The sequence below is a fragment of the Callithrix jacchus genome, chromosome 10 (genome assembly GCF_049354715.1).
Source record: "Callithrix jacchus isolate 240 chromosome 10, calJac240_pri, whole genome shotgun sequence".
Taxonomy (NCBI): Eukaryota; Metazoa; Chordata; class Mammalia; order Primates; family Cebidae; genus Callithrix; species Callithrix jacchus.
Window position 1 is genome coordinate 112,810,760 of NC_133511.1, and position 15,702 is coordinate 112,826,461.

Genomic DNA, 15,702 nt, shown 5'->3' on the forward strand with positions numbered 1-15,702 from the left:
TGCAATAGCGAGATGTCGGCTCACTGCACCCTCTGCCTCCAGAGTTCAAGTAATTCCCCTGCCTCAGCCTCGTAAGCAGCTGGGATTACAGGCGTGTACCACCATGCCCGGTTAATTTTTTTTGAATTTTTAGTAGAGACAGGGTTTCACCATGTTGGCCAGGCTGGTCTTAAACTCCTGACCTCAGGTGATCTGCCTGCCTCAGCCTCTCAAGGTACTGGGATTACAGGCATGAGCCACCACACCTGGCCTGTTGAGAAAATGTAGTAGGTATGCCATGAAGGTGATTTAGACTAAAGCGAACTATTCCTGATCTCAAGTGATCCGCCCACCTTGGCTTCCTGAAGTGCTGGGATTACAGGTGTGAGCCACTGTGCCTAGCTCAATTGTATTATTTTAAAGTATTTTTCTTTTTTTGAGCTAGATGCAGTAGCTCACACCTATAATGTAAGCACTTTAGAAGGCCAAAGCAGAAGGAGCTCAGGAGTTTGAGACCGGTCTGGGCAATATGATAAGACTTCATCTCTCAAAAATAAAAAAAGTCAGGTATGGTGGTGCATACATGTAGTCCCAGCTACTCAGGAGGCTGAGGCAGGATTGCCTGACCTTGAGAGAGTAAATCTGCAGTTAGCCATGGCTGATCCACTGTACTCCAGCCTGGGTGACAAGAGTCAGATCCCATCTCAAAAACAAGTAAGTAAAAAGACCAGGCGCAGTGGCTCGCATCTGGAATCCCATCTCTTTGGGAGGCTGAGGCAGGCGGCTCACTTGAGGTCAGGAGTTCAAGACCAGCCTGACCAATATGGTGAAACCTCGACTCTACTAAAATAAAAAAGAAAAACTGCTGGGCGGTGGCTCACGCCTGTAATCCCAGCACTTTGGAAGACTGAGGCAGACAGACATCTGAGATCAAGAGTTTGAGACCAGATGGCCAATATGGTGAAGCTCCGTCTCTGATAAAAATACAAAAATTAACTGGGCTTGGTGGCGAGTTCCTATAATCCCAGCTACTTGGGAGGCTGAGGCAGGAGAATCACTTGAGCTGGGAAGGTGGAGATTGCAGTGAGCTAAGACAGCGCCACTGCACTCCAGCCCAAGCAACAGAATGAGACTCCAAATATCAAAAAAAAAAAAAAAAAAGCTGGGCGAGGTGGCTTACCCCTGTAATCCCAGCACTTTGGGAGGCCGAGGTGGATGGATCAGAAGGTCAGAAGATCAAGACCGGCCTGGCCAACATGATGAAACCCCATCTCCACTAAAAATACAAAAATTAGCCGGGCACAGTGGCAACTGAACTATAATCCCAGCTACTCAGAAGGCTGAGGCAGGAGATTGCTTGAACCTGGACAGCAGAGGTTGCAGTGAACCGAGATTGTGACACTACACTCCAACCTGGGCAACAGAGTTAGACTCTGTCTCAAAACAAAACAAAAAACAGTGAACTGGGTAACTGCTATAAAGTACATAATATACAGAAACAAATGAAGTGCAACTTTATGAAATGTATCCTATTTCACATAAAAGGTATAAAATATTAAGAGGTTTCTATTCCTGTGCTCAAAGTAACGTTTATTAGATTCGAAAATAAGCAAATGAGGTAAGTTTCAACACTGACCTTTTTAACTTCTCGCTTGGCTATGACCGGTCCACTTTTACTACTGGAAACAGAAATTGTTTTCTCCTTAGTATATATGTCTGTATTTACCACAAAACTAGCTTCAGCACCTGGCACAGAACTAAAAAAACATATACTTAGCAAGAGAAATAAAAGACAAATACTATCAGCAAAAGATAAGACTTCAATTTCCTTCTAGGTAATTTCTTAGAATTTATTCTTACCTGGGCTGGTAATGTTGTAATCCCTGTACCTGGGTGGCAAGATATTGGGGTAACTCCCAAGTCACTTCATTTGTTTGTGTATTCCAATAATAATAGCATCCCGTGTTCTCATCCCAGACTTCCTGCCAATCTCCCATCTCAATTCCGACTAAAAAACAATGAAACAAATTTTAAGCACAAATCCCTCTACAATTCTGGCTTACATATAGGCTCAAAAGCCACAATCACCTAACAGTTTCTCAAAACTTAGTACTGTTAACATTTTGGGCTGATAGGTCTTTTTCTGTTGGCGGGGGGCACGCCAATCCTGTGTAGAGGATTTAGAAGTACCCCTGGCCTCAGCTGGGCACGGTGGCTCACGCCTGTAATCCCAGCACTTTGAGAGGCCGAGGCAGGCAGATCACGAGGTCAAGAATTGAGATCATCCTGGCCAACATGGTGAATCTCTGTCCCTACGAAAACTACAAAAAGTAGCTGGGCGTAGTGGCACGTGCCTGTAGTCCCAGCTACTCAGAAGGCTGAGGCAGGAGAATTGCTTGAACCCGGGAGGCAGAGGTTGCAGTGAGCTGAGATCATGCCACCGCACTCTAGCCTGGCGCCAATGCAAGACTCTGTCTCAAAAAAAAAAAAAAAGGACAGGCCGGGCGCGGTGGCTCACGCATGTAATCCAAGCACTTTGGGAGGCCGAGGCGGGTGGATCATGAGGTCAAGAGATCAAGACCATCCTGGTCAACATGGTGAAACCCCGTCTCTACTAAAAATACAAAAAATTAGTTGGGCATGGTGGCGCGTGCCTGTAATCCCAGCTACTCAGGAGGCTGAGGCAGGAGAATTGCCTGAACCCAAGAGGCGGAGGCTGCGGTGAGCCGAGATCGTGCCATTGCACTCCAGCCTGGGTAACAAGAGCGAAACTCTGTCTCAAAGAAAAAAAAAAAAGACAAGCAATTACTTTTTAAAAGATAAAAATTACACCCTGCAAGTTTTCAGAGCCTACTATCCTACCCACCATCTTTGACATACTGTATTTAAAAAGACAGAGGCCTAGTGCAGTGGCTCAGGCCTGTAATCCCAGCACTTTGGGAGGCCAGGGCAGGTGGATCACCTGAGGTCAGTCAGGAGTTGGAGACCAGCCTGACCAAAATGGTGAAACCCCACCTCTACTAAAAAAGCAAAAATGAGCCAGGGCTGGTGGTGTACTCCTGTAATCCCAGCTACTAGGGAGGCTGAGGCAGGTGAATCACCTGAACCTGGGAGGCGGAGATTGCAGTGAACCGAGATTGCACCACTGCACTCCAGGCTGGGTAACAAGAGCAAAACTCCGTCTCCAAAAAAATAAAAAGACAGAATCCTAAAGTCTAGGCTTAAAGCATCTTAAAGATGCTTTTCATCTTAAAGATAAAAGCATTAAAGGCTTTCATCTTTAGAAAAGTGAATGCCTAGAATCCCTTTAAAGACTGCCCTTTAGATTTCTTTAAAAATCAAAGGATCAAGTTTACCTCCTGCCAGTGAACACTGAGTATCATACTGCCATCCAGATGTTTGGGTGGAGTCTGTTCCATTTGAAGTAGAGGAAGAAAGGGCAGATGTTGCTGCTTCCTTTGGCTCTGGTCGAGGTGGAGTTGGAGGTGGAGCAGAAGCTCCAACAGGAGTTGCAGGCTGAGGAGCTGTTATGGCATCGATCTCCTTCAGAATCAAAAGAGTAACAAATGTAGTAACTATATCAAAAACAAGAAAATTAAGAAAATGGCAATTACTTTTTAAAAAATCTACACATGGGCCAGGCACAGTGGCCCTCGTGCTTTGGGAGGCCAGGTGGGCGGATCACAAGGTCAGGAGATCGAGACCATCCTGGCTAACACAGTGAAACTCCGAGTCTACTAAAAATATAAAAACTAGCTGGGTGTGGTGGCACATGCCTATAATCCCAGCTAAATGGGAGGCTGTGGAAGGAGAATTGCTTGAACTGGGAAGTGGAGGTTGCAGTAAGCCAAGATCACACCACTGTACTCCAGCCTGGGCAACAGAGAGAGACTGTCTTTAAAAAAAAAAAATCCACACACAGACTAGGCACAGTCCTGTAGCCCCAGTACTTTGGGAGGCTGAGGTAGGTGGATCACTTGAGGTCAGGAATTCAAGACCAGACTGTCCAACATGCTGAAACCCCACTTCTACTAAAAATACAAAAATTAGGGGCCAGGCGTGGTGTCTCACTCCTGTAATCCCAGCACTTTAGGAGGCTGAGGCGAGTGGATTACCCGAGGTCAGGAGTTCAAGATCAAATTGGCCAACACGGAGAAATCCCGTCTCTACTAAAAATACAAAAATTAGTCAGGCATGGTGGCGGGTGCCTATAGTCCCCAAAACTCAGAAGGCTGAGACAGGAGAATCGCTTGAACCCAGGAGACAGAGGTTGTAGTGAGCCGAGATCACAGTACTACATGCCAGCCTGGGGGACAGAGTGAAATTCTGTCAAAAAATAATAATAATAATACAAATATCATCAGGTATGGTGGCACATGCCTTTATTCCCAGCTACTCAAGAGGCTGAGGTGAAAGAATTGCTTGAACCCAGGTGGCAGAGGTTGCAGTGGGCCAACATCATGCCAGCACACTCCAGCCTGGGTGACAGTGAGACCCTGTCTAAAGGGAGAAAGAAGAAAAATTCTACACTCATTCTAAGCTCCTTAAATCAAAACCCTCATCTTTCAGTCATATGAGCTTCCCAGTCTCTTCCAATTCTCCTTTCTTCTCCTTGAAAGCTTTACAAAAAGAGAAGAGAGGTGGTGGCTCACACCTATAATCCCAACACTTTCGGAGGCCAAGGTGGGCATTATCACCTGAGTTGTTCAAGGCTAGCCTAGTCAACATGGTAAAATCCCATCACTACTAAAAATACAAAAATTAGCCAGGTGTGGTGGCGCAGGCCTGTAATTCCAGCTACTCAGGAGGCTGAGGTAGGAGAATTAATCACTTGAACCCGGGAGGTAGAAGTTGCAGTGAGCTGAGATTGTACCACTGCACTCCTGCCTGGGAAACAGTAAGACTTCATCTTGGAGAGAGAGAGCAGAGACCACAAGATGTGGTGGCTCACACATATAATTCCAACACTCTGAAAGGCCAAGTTGGGAGGATGACTTGAACCCAGAGGTTTAAGACCAGCCTGGGCAACACAGTGAGACCCCATCTCTCTCTTTTTTTTTTTAAAGACAGAGTTTTGGCCTGGCGCAGTGGCTCAAGCCTGTAATCCCAGCACTTTGGGAGGCTGAGGAGGATGGATCACGAGGTCAAGAGATCAAGACCATCCTGGTCAATGAGGTGAAACCCCGTCTCTACTAAAAAAAAAAAATACAAAAATTAGCAGGGCATGGTGGCGCATGCCTGTAATCCCAGCTACTCAGGAGGCTGAGGCAGGAGAATTGCTTGAACCCAGAAGGCAGAGTTTGCGGTGAGCCGAGATCGCGCCATTGCACTCCAGCCTGGGTAACAAGAGCGAAACTCCATCTCAAAAAAAAAAAAAGACAGAGTTTTGCTCTTGTTACCCAAGCTGGAGTGCAAAGGTGTGATCTCAGCTCACTGCAACCTCCACCTCCCGGGTTCAAGCGATTCTCCTGCCTCAGCCTCCTGAGTAGATGAAATTACAGGTGTGCATCACCACACCCTGCTATTTTTTTGTATTTTTAGTAGAAATGGGGTTTCACCATGTTAGCCAGGCTGGTCTCGAACTCCTGACCTCAGGTGATCCACTCACCTCAGCCTACCGAAGTGGTGGGATTACAGACGTGAGCCACTAAGCCCGGCTGATCCCATCTCTTTTTAAATTACACACACACACACACACAAGAAAGTGACATGGGGAGAAATAGAAAAGAGTTGGAAGGAGAGGGTGAAAGGAGGTGGACGACAGTGAATTGACAAGTAGGATGACTACTTGAGATTCTGGTCCCAAAATACCTTCAATAACTAAAACCCCAAACCAAAGCACCACTAACCGCTAGGAAGTTGGCTAATGTACTATCAATATCAGTCGACTGGTTTCCATTTGTCTCTTTGGATTGTGCTGGCTTTTCAGAAACATCATTGTCGTCGTCATCACTGTCAGCATAAGCACCAAGTAAGCATAGACCGCCTAGAAACAAAAAGGAAAACAGTATTTGGTTTTTTTTTAAGAGACGGAGTTTTGCTCGTTACCCAGGCTAGAGTGCAATGGCGTGATCTCGGCTCACCGCAACCTCTGCCTCCTGGGTTCGGGCAATTCTCCTGCCTCAGCCTCCTGAGTAGCTGAAATTAAGGCATGCGCCACCATGCCCAGCTAATTTTTTTGTATTTTTAGTAGAGACAGGGTTTCACCATGTTGACCAGGATGGTCTCGATCTCTTGACCTGGTGATCCACCCGCCTCGGCCTCCCAAAGTGCTGGGATTACAGGCTTGAGCCATCGTGCCTGGCCTAGAAAACAGCATTTATAACAATGGCAATAAGTCCTAGGAATGTCTAAGCGAAAGTATAACATGGTTTTTTTTTTTAACTTACTTACAAATAAGAACATAATCCCAAAACTAATAATCACTGAACTATCACAGAACTATAAATTACATCGAATGGTTAAAGCTAATAAAAACCATCTATAGCCAGGGGTGGTGGCTCACGCCTATAATCCTAGCAGTTTAGGAGGCTGAGGCAGACAGATTGCCCAAGCTCAGGAGTTCAAGACCAGCCTAGGCATCAGCGTGAAACCCCATCTCCACTAGAAATACAAAAAAATTAGCCAGGCGTGGCAGCGTGTGTCTATAGTCTCAGCTACTGGGGAGGCTGAGGGAGGAGAACTCCTTAAAACCGGGAGGCAGGGTTGCAGTGAGCTAAGATTGAGCCACTGTACTCCAGCCTAGGCAACAGAGCGAGACTTCCCCCTCCAAAGAAATAAAAAAAACTTGATCTATGGGCCATGCACCACAACTTATGTCTATAGTCTCAACCTCTTGGGTAGGTTCTGAGGTAGCAAGGTCATTTGAGCCCAGGAGTTTGAGACCAGCCTTGAAAACATGGTGAGACCTTGTCTCTCCAAAACAAAAATAAAAACAAAAGAAGAGGAAGAAGAATATAAAATTAGCTGGGCGTGGGGCTGAGATGGGAGAATAGCTTGAGCCTAGAAGGTTGAGGCTACACTGAGCAGGAACATCTCCACTGCACTCCAACCAGTGACAAAGTGAGACTGACCATGTCTCCAAAAAACAGCAACAAAAAGAACAAGAGAACAAGAAAATTAATCCGCATAGTTATTTCAATTATTCAATCTCACTCTCTCTTCCCAAATAGTACATAGTATATCCTGATTTTAGAATTTAGTGATTAAAGTGTTTACCTCAAAGTAAGCAAATTACAGTGTAACAGTTGAAACAAAGACTTTACAAAAGAAAACAAATTTAAAAAAAAAGAGTAACAAAGACTTTCAAAGTTAAAAACAAAGCTTTTCAGTAGGAAGTGATGGATCACACTTGTAATCCCAGCACTTTGGGAGGCCAAGGCCGGCGGATCACCTGAGGTCAGGAGTTCAAGACCAATCTGACCCACATGAGGAAATCCCATCTCTGCTAAAATTACAAAAAATTAGCCAGGCATGGTGGCGCATGCCTGAGTTCCAGCTACTCAGGAGGCTGAGGCAGGAGAATCCCTTGAATCTGGCTGGGAGGCGAAGGTTGCAGTGAGCCGTGGTTGGGCCATTGCACTCCAGCCTGGGCAACAAGCAAAACTCTGTCTAAAAAAAAAAAAAGCTGCTGCTGGGAGTTGCTTGGAGGTTGGCGGTGCAGGGCTGAAGGCTAGCAGACGGAGTCATCATGTTGCACAAACAAATTTACTGTTTGGACAAATACGAGGAGTTTGAGTATCGGCATGTCATGCTGACTAAGGACATAGCCAAGCTGGTCCCTAAAACCCATTTGATGTCTGAATCTGAATAGAGGAATCTTGGCCTTCAACAGAGTCAGGGTTGGGTCCATTATATGATCCATGAACCAGAACCTCACATCTTACTGTTCTGGCGCCCACTACCCAAGAAGCGGAAGAAATGAAGCTGGCAAGCCACTTTTCAGCCTCACGCTTTACACAGCTGTCCTTACTTCCTAACATCTTTCTGATGACATTACTGTGTTGCCTTCCTGTTTTTCACTTTGATATTTAAAAGATGTTCAATACACTGTGTGAATGTGCTGGTAACTGCTTTGCTTCTTGAGTAGAGCCACCACCACTACAGCCCAACCTGATGAGTGCTCTGTGGGTCCACAGCCTCAGCTGAGTGTGACCCCAGAAGCCACGGTGTGCTGTCTATCCAGAGCACACTTGGCAGATGGAGGAAGCATCTGAGATTAAGACCCTGGCTGTTACAGGGATCGTGTAAACTTGTTTTTGTTTTTTCCTGCTGGGTGTTGGATGTATGGTGACTTGTGGATTTATGTTTCATTGTACTGGAAACGTTACATTTTATTCAAGAAATCTGTTCATGTTATAAACCTTGATTAAAGAGGAAGTTTTTATAATCTAAAAAAAAAAGAAAGAAAAGCTTCTAATCAATGATTATTCCTGAAACAGGAAGTGGCATAAATTAAAAATGGGGCTCAACATGGCTAAAACCAATTATTGTCTTCCTTAAACTCAAATGGTATCAGGGATGGCCTCTGTAATGCTGCTACGTCATTTCCTTTTGGATCACCTCTGGTAAGATTACAACTAACTAAGCACATGTACCTCTCTATATATGTTATTTTATTTAAATACGTAAAATGTTAAATTCTAGCTAAACTTTTTCAACTATTACTTATACTAAATTTCAGTGCTGACACATTCTATGCTCTCACTAAAAATTTGGTAAATGAACAGATTTATCAGAAAATAAAATTAGTTTTCTGTGTCATACATCCCATACATAAACTCAAAGGTCACCTAAAAGTAAACATAAATTGTTCCATTAGTCATGTAAGAGTTCACATTCAATGCTTTGGTATCATAATTCCTGCCTTCATTTTTTTTCATTTTGTATGTAGTATGAAGGTAAGTTCTTAAATAGCAATTTCTTTCTTTCTTTTTTTTTTTTTTTTGAGATGGAGTCTCACTCTGTCACCCAGGCTGGAGTGCGGTGGCACGATCTTGGCTCACTACAACCTCCACCTCCAGGATTCAAGAGATTTTCCTATCCAGCCGGGCGCGGTGGCTCACACCTATAATCCCAGCACTCTGGGAGGCCAAGGCAGGTGGATCACAAGGTCAAGAGATCGAGACCATCCTGGTCAACGAGGTGAAACCCCGTCTACTAAAAATACAAAAATTAGCTGGGCATGGTGGTGCGCACCTGTAGTCCCAGCTACTCGGGAGGCTGAGGCAGGAGAATTGCTTGAACCCAGAAGGCGGAGGTTGCGGTGAGCTGAGATAGTGCCATTGCACTCCAGTCTGGGTAACAACAACGAAACTCCGTCTCAAAAAAAAAAAAAAAAAGAGATTTTCCTGCCTCTTCCTCCCAAGTAGCTAGGATTACAGGTGTGCACCACCACACCCTGCTCATTTTTGGTAGAGACAGAGTTTCACCATGTTGGCCTGGCTGCTCTTGAACTCCTGGCCTCAAGTGATCTGCCCACCTCGGCCTCCCAAAGTGCTGGGATTACAGGTGTGTGCTACCACCTCACACAGCTTCTAAACACCAATTTCTAAAGTTTGATTTGTTTATGTTTCTATGTGTGCATGTTAAGAGACAGGGTCTTGCTCTATTGCCCAGGCTGGAAGCAGTGGATCACTGTAGTCTCAACTCCTGGCCTCAAGTGATGCTATTCCCTCAGCATCCTGAGCGGATGACTAGAGGCACAACCTACCATTCCTGGCTTTTTAAAAATTTTTTGCAGAGATGAAATCTCCTGTTGCCCAGGCTGGTCTCAAACTCTTATCCTTATGTGATCCTCCTGCCTTGACCTCTCAAATTGTTAGACAAAATTATTCTTTTTTCTGAGACAGGGTATCACTCTGTTTGGCACAAGTGAACTGGTGCAATCACAGCTCACTGCAGCCTCAACCTCCTGAGCTCAACCAATCCTCCCACCTGAGTCAGACTCCTGAGTAGCTGGTACTACAGACGCACACCCCTCTCTACAAAAGTTAGCATGCCTGGTTAACTTTTGCCACGCTGCCCAGGCTGATCTCAAAATCCTAGGCACAAGCCATTCTCCTGCCTTAGCCACCCATATAGCTAGGAATACAGGTCTACCCCACCACACTTAGCTTTTTTTTTTTTTTTTTTTTTTTTTTTAAGTACAGACAAGATTTCATTCTGTTGCCCAGCTTGGCCTTGAACTCCTGAGCTCAGCCTCCCAAAGTGCTGACACTACAGGTGTGGACCACTTTGTCTAACCACAAAATACAGGTGTGAGCCACCTCACCTGGCCACAAAATAATATTTTAAACCGGCAAGAAAGATATTTACATGGACGTTCCTGGCTGGGTACAGTGGCTCACACCTGTAATTGCAGCACCCTGGGAGGCTGGGGATGGCAGATCACAGGGTCAGGAGATCAAGACCATCCTGGCCAACATGGTGAAACCCTGTCCCTACTAAAAATATAAAAATTGGCCAGGTGCAGTGGCTCATACCTGTAATCCCAGCTCCTCAGGAGGCTGAGGCAGGAGAATCACTTCAGCCTAGGAGGCGGAGGTTGCAGTGAGCCAAGATCACGAAGCTGCACTCCAACCTCGGCAACAAGATCAAAATTCCATCTCAAAAAAAAAAAAGTCTGTTGCTACTTAAAGCCTGAGAAACCACGGTCATTCTTCAGAGCCATAGTCTTTAGCAGTCTTTTTTTGAGAGGGATGTTGACCCGTCAAACCTCAACATTCTTACTTATGTTTGAGGGATGGTGGCACACAATTTCTGTATCAGCTAACCATATCAGGCAGTAAATTATTTCTTAGGTATATAACTCTTGGCTGGGCACGGTGGCTCACACCTGTAACCCCAGCGCTTTGGGAAGCCAAGGCAGGCGGATTATCTGAGGTTAGGAATTCAAGACCAGCCTGGCCAACATGGTGAAACCCTGTCTCTACTGAAAATACAAAAATTAGCTGGGTATGTAGCATGCGCCTGTAATCCCAGCTACTTGGGCGGTGGAGGCAGGAGAATCACTGGAACCCGGGAGGCAGAGGCTGCAGTGAGCTGAGATCGTGCCACTGCACTCCAGCCTGGGCAACAGAGCAAGACTTTGTCTCAAAAAAAACACAAAAAACTAAAATACCTCTTATGGCTTGACTATGCCCCTAAAAAGGATGTTTTGGGGGGGGGAAAAAAAAAAAGGATGTTTTGGAAATTTAATTCCCAATGCAACAGTGTTAGAAAGTGGGGGCCTAATGGAAGGTGTTTACATCTTGAGGGGACATTCAAACCACAGGAGTAATCAATGAGGTTTCTCCTAAAAACATTTAAATTTATATTTTATTTTGTTTTTTATGTATTTATTTATTTAAGATAGGTTCTCACTGTGTCATCAAGGCTGAAGCACAATGGTGTGACCTCAGTTCACTGCAACCTCTGCCTCCTGGGTTCTTGTGTCTCAGCCTCCTGATTAGCTGCGATTACAGGTGTGCACTACTACCTCTGGCTAATTTTTGTATTTTTAGTAGAAACAGGGTTTCACCATGTTGGTCAGGCTGGTCTTGAACTCCAGAACTCAGGTGATCCACCCGCCTGATTCTACCAAGGGGCCAGGATTACAGGCATATACCACCACTCCTGGCTAAATTCTATATATTATAAATGAGTGTTTAGTCTGAAATGAAATAATGTATACATTTTGCAAATATAAAAGGCTGTAATGTAGTTCTGAAACTTCTCTCACAACCAAATTTTAGCTTTCTACCCCACAATGGGGTGTTTTGTTTTTTTAAGTGGCAAATGGTGGAGAAAGAGAAATAAGTATCTATCATTTTAAGTATCAAACAGTACAAAAAATAACGGGGCATGGTGGCTCATGCCTGTAATCCCAGCACTTTGGGAGACTGAGGCAGGCGGATCCCCTGAGGTTGGGAGTTCAAGACCAGTCTGATCAACATGGAGAAACCCCGTCTCTATTAAAAATACAAAAAAAATTAGCCAGGCATGGTGGTGCATGCCTGTAATCCCAGCTACTCAGGAAGCTGAGGCAGGAGAGTCATTTGAACCCAAGAGGCGGAGCTTGGAGTAAGCTGAGATCGCACCATTGCACTCAAGCCTGGGCAACAAAAGCAAACTTCTGACTCAAAAAAAAAAAAAAATTACACAAAGTATTCTGAACTGAAAAGAAATTATTACCAATTATAGAGTATTTAATATTAAAACACATTTTACTCTTCCAAGATATATAGAGAAAATTAACATCCTTGGCACTATGTCAGAACTTTATACACATCTGGAAAGATCTCAGAGATAAAAGATCCATTTAACAGATGAATCAAGTTTAGTAACTGCCCCAAGGTCTAAGTGTGAATGCCAGAGTGATGAATTGAACCCAAGTTTGTCTACAAAACCAGTGTTGCAACTACAGTATTCCTTTGTACTTAAAAATACTTAATAAGATCAATTTCAGGTCCACCAACATTTGTTAGGCAACCAATCAAGCCAGAGTGTTAGAAAAGGAATAGCTGGCAGGCCTAATGAACACCAAGGTAGTGGAAGGACCAGAAAACCAGTTATAAAAATAGCACCAGGAGAGCTGGGCGCGGTGGCTCACGCCTGTAATCCCTGCACTTTGGGAGGCCAAGAGGGTGGATCACGAGGTCAACAGATCGAGACCATCCTGGTCAACATGGTGAAACCCCGTCTCTACTAAAAAGACAAAAAAAAAAAAAAGATTAGCTGGACATGGTGGCACATGCCTGTAATCCCAGCTACTCAGGAGGCTGAGGCAGGAGAATTGCCTGAACCCAGGAGGCAGAGGTTGCGGTGAGCTGAGATCCCACCATTGCACTCCAGCCTGGGTAACAAGAGCTCAAAAAAAACAAAAAAAAGCTTCAGGAAAAAAAAAGTAGTAAAAAACATTTTGGGCACAGAAAAACAAATTTTGCACTGGTCAAAGAATATATCCCTCAACATTCCCTCACAAACAAACAAATCTTCAATCATGTTTTTGGGAGTAATAATGTGAGCAACACTAAAGCAGTCAACAGAACATTCTACGTAAACCCAGTGTGAATTTAATGAAAGACGTGAGAAAAAAATGTTAAGAAATAAAACAAAAGCATACCTGTTGCTTTAACGGCTGTGGGTCTGGTGGTCATGACTGGTTTTGGAGGGTTCTGAACAACTCTAGGAACCTCCACCACCACTTCCTGTTCATCTGGATGTAAAATAGAAAAAAAAAAACCGCAGTCAGACTCCGTACCAGAGAAAACATTAGAGGTGACAAATCAACCTTTGATTTAACCTTTCAGGTCTAGATTTCATCAATTGTTTAAAAAAGTATATTTTGGCAGGGCTAGCACCTGTAATCCCAGCACTTTGGGAGGTGGAGGTGGGTGGATAACTTCAGGTCAGGAGTTGAAGACCAGCCTGGCCAACACGTTGAACCCGATCTCTACTAAAAATACAAAAAAAAAAAAAAAATCAGGCGGGCGTGGTGGCACTTGCCTTTAAACTCAGAGACTGAGGTAGGAGGATTGCTTGAGCCCAGGAGGTGGAGGTTACAGACACTCCAGCCTTGGCCACAGAGGGAGACTCCATCTCAAAAAATAAAATTAAAAAATAAGGACATTTCGCTGACTCAAATAATTGGGAGATGATAAACACGTAGAGCTGGAATTTTTTTTTTTTTTTTTTTTGAGACACAGTTTCGCTCTTGTTCCCAGGCTGGTCAAACTCCTGACCTCGAGTGATCCACCTACCTCGGCCTCCCAAAGTGCTGGGATTACAGGCGTGAGTCACCACGCCCTGAAGTCCTTCATCTGCCTAGAAACTTCAACATCAAGAGAAGACTCCCATCATGGTGAATAAAAAGTATTAACATATATGCATGGCCGGAAGATGGCTCTTTGCTTATAAGGATCGCTTGAGCCCTGGAGTTGGAGACCAGCCCAGGTAACGTGAAGAAACCACGTCTCTACTGAAAATACAAAAAATTAGCTGGGCATGGTGGCGCGTGCCTGTAATCCCAGCTACTCAGGAGGCTGAGGCAGGAGAATTGCCTGAACCCAGGAAGCGGAGGTTGAGGTGAGCCGAGATCGCGCCATTGCACTCCAGCCTGGGTAACAAGAGCGAAACTCCGTCTCAAAAAAAAAAAAAGAAAGAAAATACAAAAATTAGCTGGGCGTGGCAGGGTCCTGTAGTGCCAGCTACCCAGGAGGCTGAGGTGGGAGAATCACTTGAACCCAGAGGTAGAGGTTGCAGTGAGCCCGAGATCGCGCCACTGTGCTCCAGCTTGGGCAACAGAGCGAGACCTTATCTCAAAAAAACAAAACTCTTGTGGCACATATACACCATGGAATATTATGCAGCAATCAGAAATGATGAGTTTGTGTCGTTTGTAGGGACATGGATGAATCTGGAGAACATCATTCTCAGCAAACTGACACAAGAACAGAAAATGAAACACCGCATATTCTCACTCATAGGCAGGTGATGAAAAATGAGAACACATGGACACAGAGAGGGGAGTACTAAACACTGGGGTCTACTGGGGGGAAAAGGAGAGGGCCAGTGGGAGGGGGAGGTGGGGAGGGATAGTCTGGGGAGAAATGCCAAATGTGGGTGAAGGGGAGAAAGGAAGCAAAACACACTGCCATGTGTGTACCTATGCAACTGTCTTGCATGTTCTGCACATGTACCCCAAAACCTAAAATGCAGTAATAAAAAATAAAATAAAGTTTAAAAAACTCTTAAAAAGTTACATCTGCAATACTTATAAATACACACAAAAACAGTAAGTATCCTCCAGGCTATGATAGGACCCGAACATGAAACGCCAAACACTGCTATTTCGGATTTTTTGCAACTAATGACCCAGCATCAGTGATCTCTGAACACCTGAAAAGGTCGCGGCTCTTTCCCCGCAGTCACTTTCAATCCAAGACCACTCCGGTGAGAACCACACAAATACTTGGGAACCCACAAGTTCCATTGCTCCAGGACTTTTGCTAGTGTGGGGATACTTATTGGCGGGCATATTAAAAACAACTTCTAAACGTCTTTGTTTCCGTTTCAACAAAACCGAAAGGAGGCAGATGACGTGTGGAAAAGCCTGGTCCACAGGCCGCACACGCGGAAACTCATCCTCACATCAACCCTCTGCGTAACCCAAAAGCGACGTGGGGCATTTGGGAGAATCAGGGTGCCCGAGCTTCGGTCGCATTTCAAACGTTCCCGAGGCAACCCCTGCACCAGAGATGGCGCCTCAGGGTAGGCCCGAGCCGAGAGCGCAGAGCCCGGCCTGGTCCTTCTGCTGCCCAGAGCCCACGGTCGCCCCGCCCGCAGGCCCGCAGCAGGCAGGCCTCGGAAGCCGACCTCGCCCGCCTTCCTCGCCAGGTCTGGCCAAGCGTCCTGAGGAGCCTAGGCCGCAAGCCCTGAGCTCGAGTTCTGGGGCCCCCCGCGCACCCTTGCCTTCTGAAGACGAGTCGTCCGGCGCTGCGGCGGCAGTCACCGAGGTGGTGGTGGTCGTCGCCGCCGCCGGGGCGGGCTGGCTGGGGGCCGCTGCCGTCGAGTCCGGCTCAGTGTCCGGTTCCGGCTCCGGGTCCCGGCCCGGGGTGCTACCTCGAGGACCCGGCGGAGAGAGCTGCAGGATAGGCCTGCGGCCGGGTACCGCCCGGGACTTCTTCCCCATCGCGAGCCCGAGCGCGAGCAGCGAGCGTCGGGCAGCCAAGAGGGGCGGGC

The 15,702-nt window shown here is 45.7% G+C and overlaps 1 protein-coding gene and 1 pseudogene across 13 annotated transcripts in view; one reads left to right on the top strand and one right to left on the bottom strand.

Moving 5' to 3' along the window:
• Nucleotides 1–15,702, bottom strand: part of FNBP4 (formin binding protein 4) — a 55,676-nt gene extending 39,974 nt beyond the window's left edge. For 7 of the 13 annotated variants that reach the window (XR_013523411.1, XR_013523412.1, XR_013523414.1 and 4 more), the window contains exons 1-6: nucleotides 15,427–15,702; nucleotides 13,085–13,177; nucleotides 5,829–5,965; nucleotides 3,336–3,522; nucleotides 1,840–1,987; nucleotides 1,616–1,736 (exon numbers count right to left, since the gene is read on the bottom strand). Coding sequence is in view for 2 of the 13 variants with exons in the window: in XM_035262698.3 (XP_035118589.1) it covers nucleotides 1,616–1,736; nucleotides 1,840–1,987; nucleotides 3,336–3,522; nucleotides 5,829–5,965; nucleotides 13,085–13,177; nucleotides 15,427–15,652 (912 nt within the window). In the remaining 11 variants the exon portion in view is untranslated. The remainder of the gene's footprint in view (nucleotides 1–1,615; nucleotides 1,737–1,839; nucleotides 1,988–3,335; nucleotides 3,523–5,828; nucleotides 5,966–13,084; nucleotides 13,178–15,426) is intronic. The other 6 variants (XR_013523410.1, XR_013523413.1, XR_013523418.1 and 3 more) reach the window with 1 other exon arrangement.
• LOC108593853 (cyclin-dependent kinases regulatory subunit 1 pseudogene) lies at nucleotides 7,670–7,987 on the top strand (annotated as a pseudogene).